The following is a 6,208-nucleotide window of genomic DNA, read 5'->3' on the forward strand; positions in this document are numbered from 1 at the left end:
TAATCATAACTTTCACTTCACCACAGATCTGGCGTTCACCGATGAAGTGTGATTTGAACCTCTCCCAAAGGAGTTTAAGATGCCGACCATAGAGCAATATACAGGCACCACAGATCCAGAAGATCACCTAGAAATCTTCAAATCTTTACTATTCTTCCAGGGCACCTCCGACGCTAACATGTGCAGAGCTTTCCCTTCTACTTTGAAGGGAGCAGCATGACAATGGTTCTCACGACTACCCCTGCGCTCCCTCTCCAATTTTACTGACCTCGGGTGGGCTTTCTTGGCTCACTTCGTAAGCAGCAGAGTGCATAAGAAGACAGCTACTAATCTTTTGGCCATAAAGCAACGCCCTGATGAATCTATCAGAGTCTTTCTTACAAGATTCAATAAAGAGGCATTGGTGGTTCAAAACTTGGACCAGATGGTGAAATTCTAAGCACTGCGTAGCGGCATCCGAGATGTAGAACTAAAGAAATCTTTGATCATGGATGAGCCAGGAGATATGTATGAGCTATTCTCATGCTGTGAGAAATATATCAATTTGGTCGAGGTTCTTGCGGCGGAGAAGGAAGACAAATCCGAGAAGAAGCTCCAAGAAAAGAAGGACGAGTCAGTCCGTGAGGCTGGTTTAAAGTGCAGCCGAGATGACAAAGATAGTAGAAGAAAGAAAGATGAAAGAAAAGCCTGGGTTCCCAAAACAGAGTTAGAACCAATCTATACAGCCCTTACTTATACCCGAGCTCATATCCTGAATGAGATAAAAGACCAGGTGACCTTGCGCTGGCCTGCCAAGATGGTGAAGCCAGCACATGAACGTAATAAGAATAAATATTGCCGGTTTCACCAGGACCATGGCCATGACACCAAAGAATGCCGACAATTGAAGGATGAGATTGAGGCCTTTATTCAAAGGGGACGCCTGGGAAGGTTTGTCAAGAAGGAAGGAAATGACAGAAGACCAGATTACCGTGCTCGGGAGCCTAAGGAAAGACCAAGATCCCCAGCCAAGGCCAATAAGGAAGAACAACCTCAAGGTAAGCCCCATGCTGAGAATGCACCTTTGAGAGAGATAACCACCATTTATGGAGGAACGGGCATGGGGGAGAAACTTCTAACTCTAGAAAACATCATGCTCAGAATGTGTTTCAAACCGAGGTATCAGATAAAAGAAGGAGGATGGATCAGCCCATAACCTTTTCTGATGAAGATTTAGCTAACATCCAATTTTCTCATGACGATGCACTGGTGATCAAGATGTTCATCGCCAACTATGTGGTAGGAAGAATCCTTGTGGACAGCGGGAGTTCGGTTGACATCTTATACTATGATGCCTTCAAGAAAATGCTTTTAAAACCTGAGATGCTAAAGAGAGTAGAATCCCCCTTGTACGGATTCAATAGGGCTCCTATTCAGGTCAAAGGGTCAATTGAGTTGCTCGTGACAGTGGGAATGGAGCCTAAGCTGGCAACGGTTAAGATGAACTTTCTGGTGGTGAAAGTAAATTCCTCGCATAATGGAATATTGGGCCGGCTAGGACTCAACACAGTACAGGTGGTGGTTTCTACTCCACACCTAATGATGAAGTTCCCAACTGACCATGGGATAGGAGAGTGTTAGGGGAGTCAGATAGCCATCCGTAGATGCTATGAAGGATACTTGTGTGCTAAAGGAAAGGAGCCATAAATGCTCTTGATCAATTTGGACGACAATCGGGATGTCGTCGAACAAGAAAGGAACGAACCTGCGGAGGATCTAGTCCCTGTAGAGATTGTTGAAGGAGATGCAAAACGTACCATGCAGATAGGTACAGGGTTAAGTAGGGAGAGAAGAATTGCCCTCATAAACTTCTTAAGGGGCAAATGCAGATGTGTTTGCGTGGTCCGCAACTGACATGCCTGGTGTAGACCGCAAGCTAGCTGAGCGTAAACTCAGTGTGTATCCCACTACCAAGCCGGTATTCCAGAAGAAAAGAACCTTTGCCCCTGAGCGACAGGAAAAAGTAATTGAGGAAGTAACCAAGTTACTAGAGGCTGGTTTTATTGAAGAGGCCATCTACCCAGAATGGTTGTTGTAATGGTTCCCAAACGTAATGGGAAGTGGAGAATGTGTATTGATTTTACTGATTTGAATAAAGCTTGCCCTAAGGACTATTATCCTTTGCCTCACATTGATTTTCTAATAGATGCAACGGCAGGACATGAGATGTTGAGTTTCATGGACGCCTACTTAGGTTATAATCAAATCAGGATGTATGAACCTAATATTTTGAAGACCTCCTTCATCGTGGGGAGGGATACATACTATTATACCCGTATGCCCTTCAACTTGAAGAATGCTGGGGCTTCTTACCAGCGATTTGGTGAATCACATTTTCAAGCACCAGATAGGATAGAATATGGAGGTATATGTAGATGATACGCTGGTAAAAAGTCTAAAGGCAAGTGACCATATTAGAGATCTGAACGAGGCATTTCAAGTCTTAAGAAAAAGTAAGATGAAGCTGAATCCAGCCAAGTGCGCCTTCGGCGTCACCTCAGGAAAATTCCTTAGTTTTATGGTCTCAATAAGAGGAATAGAAGCAAATCCTATGCAGATAAAAGTCATACTGGAGATGCGCCCACCTAGGAGAGTTAAGGAACTACAAGAACTCACCGGGAGAATAGCAGCACTAGGAAGATTTATTTCAACCTCGGGAGATCGCTGCTTACCTTTCTTCAAAGCTTTAAAGAACCAAGCAAGAGAGAGAGAGGCTAAAGGAACCAAGCTCACCTTTGAATGGACGGAAGAATGCCAGGTCACGTTCACGGAGTTGAAAAGATACTTGGCACAGCCACCCCTCTTGACTAAGCCTGAACCTGGGGACACATTACATCTATACTTGGCTATCACCTCTGTGGCGGTTAGCGCCGTGCTGACTCGAGGAGATGGGCGAGTCTAGAAACTAATTTACAACATCAGCAAGGTGCTTCTAGACACAGAAACCAAATATAGCAATGTGGAGAAATGCGCTTATACGTTAGTGACAGTAGCCCAAAAGTTGAGACCTTACTTCCAAGCCTACACTATTGAAGTAGTCACCCACCAACCTCTGAAGAAGATATTGGCCAAACCCGACCACTCGGGAAGGTTAGTAGCATGGTTAGTAGAGTTGGGTGAATTCAACATCCAATACAAGCACCGAATTGCTATTAAAGCATAAGCCCTAGTAGATTTCATCGTGGAATGAACACTACCCGAAGAAGAGGTTCCCTCAACTGAGGAGCCTGAAGAATTAGTAGAGCACTAGACGCTATTTGTGGACCGTTCATCTAACGCCCATGGTTGCAGTACAGGACTGATATTAACAAGCCCAGGAGGGTTCTTAGTACAGTATGTGCTAAGATTTGAGTTCTAAACAACCAACAATGGGGTGGAGTATGAGGCCCTAATCGCCGGATTGAAATTGGCACAAAGTCTGATGGTAAGAAACATTGCCATGCACAGTGACTCGTAGCTGATAGTCAATTAGGTCAAAGGGGAATATGAGGCAAAGGAACCGTGCATGGCACATACCTAAGCAAAGTGCATGACCTGATTGCCACATTTGGCCACTTCGAGATACTCCTAGTGCCCCAAGTACAGAACGCGTTAACAGATGCCCTTTAAAGGTTGGCCACCTCAAATTTTCAAGACTTAGGCCGAACTGTCTACATAGATGTCCTCGGTTATCCAAGCATAGAACAGCTAGAAGAGATACTACCAATTGAGATGGAACCCTGTTGGATGGATCCTATTGTGAACTATCTCCAAAGGGGCACATTATCCAACGACAGAGAGGAAGCATGTAAAATAAGAATGAGGGTAGCACATTATACCATAATAGGAGGAATTCTCTATAGGAAGGCCTTTGCTATGCCTTACCTAAAATGTCTCCGACCAACCAAGGTAGGATATGTTCCGCAAGAAATACATGAGGGCATTTGTGGACAACACTTGGGGGGCATCGCAGTCGCTCACAAAGTCATCAGATAAGGATATTTTTGGCCCTATCTCCGCAAAGAAGCAATGAGTTTTGTCTGCAAATGCCCGAAGTGTCAAAAGTTTGCGCCTATCACTCGCCAACCTGCAACAAAACTCACCTCAATTTCAAGTCCATTACCTTTTATGCAATGGGGCATGGATATACTGGGACCATTTCCCAAAGCATCAGGAGGTAGACAGTTTATAGTCGTGGCCGTGGACTATTTCACCAAATGGATAGAGGTAGAAGCTTTGATAGTAATCTCTATGGCAAAGGTATGGAAATTCTTTCTTCACTTGGTAATTTATAGAAACGAAATATCGAGAACTCTCATCACTGACAATGGAAAATAGTTTGAGCAAAAATTCAAAGCGTTTAGTGATCAGTATGGAATCCAACTAAGGAAGACCTCAGTTGCTCACCCCCAATCCAATGGACTAGCAGAGGCGATGAATAAAATTCTACTTGATGGAATTAAGAAGAAGCTGGAAACAACCAAGGGATTATGGGTGGAAGAATTGCCTAATATTTTATGGGCATATAGAACAACAACAAGGTTGGTGACTGGTGAAATGCCTTTTTTGTTGGCATATGGAACGGAGGCGGTAATTCCTATAGAGATAGGAGAAACATCCTTGGGGGTACAACTCTACAACCCAGAAGTCAATGATGAAGAATTAAAGGTAAACCTGGATCTACTGGAAGAAATTAGAGAAATAGCTAGGATAAAAAACGCAGCTCATCAGCAGCGCACAGCACATCATTACAATTCTAAGCTAAAAGTCAAAAGATTTCACCGAGGAGAATTTGTCTTACGTAAGTTAGAAGCTCAGATCCGAGGTCTATAGGAAAGTTAGCACCCAACTGGGAAGGACCATACAGAATCTCCAAACAAGTGGCGCCAGGGGCCTTTCATTGGAGACTCTAGAGGGTGTATCCATACCACGCTCATAGAATGCAGAAAATTTGTGAAAATTCTACCAATAAGGTCAGGTTATTCAATTTTGATTTTCAGTTGATTAAAGCAAGGTTTTCTTTATTGGAAATGTTAGGCTACGACCAATAATGGTATCCTCAGTTGATCAAACAATTAAGGGCAAATGTTCTGTTCTTGCAATTATTCTTTCCCTACATGATTATCTCTGTTGCTAATAATGTGCCAACAGTTACCATAATGGTGAATTGCACCATAGGGACGTTTCCCCAATCAAGTCGATGGTCATTCGACCATAATGGTGAATTACACCATAGGGGTGTTTCCTCAATCAAGCCGATGGTCATCCGACCATAATGGTTTTTACACCATAGGGGTGTTTCCCCAACCAAGCCAATGGTCATCCGACCATAATGGTGAGTTGCACCATAGGGGCATTTCCCCAATCAAGACGATAGTCATTCGACCATAATGGTGAGTTGCACCATAAGGGCGTTTCTCCAATCAAGATGATGGTCATCCGACCATGATGATGAGTTGCACCATAGGGGCGTTTCCCCAATCAAGACGATGGTCATCCGACCATAATGGTGAGTTGCACCATAGGGGCGTTTCCCCAATCAAGATGATGGACATCCGACTATAATGGTGAGTTGCACCATAGGGGCGTTACCCCAATCAAGATGATGGTCATCCAACCATAATGGAGAGGTGCACCATAGGGGCATTTCCCCAATCAACATGATGCTTATCCGAACGCGTTGGCAAAGTAAAAGAAGAATAAAGAGCAAGAGTTCATCAGAAGAAGCACAAATGAAGGATGCTCAGATAAAGAAGATCTTTTATTGATATTTAGTATAAGTACATGGGATAGTACAACATTCAAAGTTGAAATAATTCCATGTTCCATTTATGATCGAATATGCTCGGGTCCATGTTCCATTTATGATCGAATATGCTCTGCTCCCGATTCAACTTCACAAAGGAGAAAACGAGGCAAACTACAGGTGCGCCTAAACCGCAAGCTTGATCTACCTTGTTTTGATCGTCCCGAATGGGACTGTGAATGTGGTAGGTACCACCAGGGACCGAAGGGTATGAAACAGGTGTAGCCATAACAACAACATCGGATAGATGGAGATCAACCCAAACATTTATGAGGCAGTTCCACCTGTTCCAAATAACCCTGAGATGTCAAGAGGGGACAGTTTTGCCAAATGGGATTCACCATCAGGACACATTTGGAAACTCCCGCAAAGCACCAAAATAGC

At 43.8% G+C, this 6,208-nt stretch overlaps 1 protein-coding gene across 1 annotated transcript; it reads left to right on the forward strand.

The window, feature by feature from the left end:
* Positions 1 to 487: 487 nt before the first annotated feature.
* On the forward strand, positions 488 to 1,620 carry LOC122662942. The gene is made up of 2 exons (XM_043858646.1): positions 488 to 1,037; positions 1,166 to 1,620. Exons 1-2 carry the CDS (start codon positions 488 to 490, stop codon positions 1,618 to 1,620), a joined length of 1,005 nt encoding a protein of 334 aa, XP_043714581.1.
* The last annotated feature ends 4,588 nt before the right edge of the window (positions 1,621 to 6,208 follow it).

Source organism: Telopea speciosissima, chromosome 5 (assembly GCF_018873765.1).
Source record: "Telopea speciosissima isolate NSW1024214 ecotype Mountain lineage chromosome 5, Tspe_v1, whole genome shotgun sequence".
NCBI lineage: Eukaryota > Viridiplantae > Streptophyta > Magnoliopsida > Proteales > Proteaceae > Telopea > Telopea speciosissima.

What these genes read in the sequence shown, in the direction of transcription:
- LOC122662942 (XM_043858646.1), top strand. Translation starts at nt 488, where the DNA reads ATGGATGAGCCAGGAGATATGTATGAGCTATTCTCATGCTGTGAGAAA. An exon ending in TAAGGAAGAACAACCTCAAG is followed by an intron (nt 1,038 to 1,165) that starts GTAAGCCCCATG and finishes CCGAGGTATCAG; the next exon opens with ATAAAAGAAGGAGGATGGAT.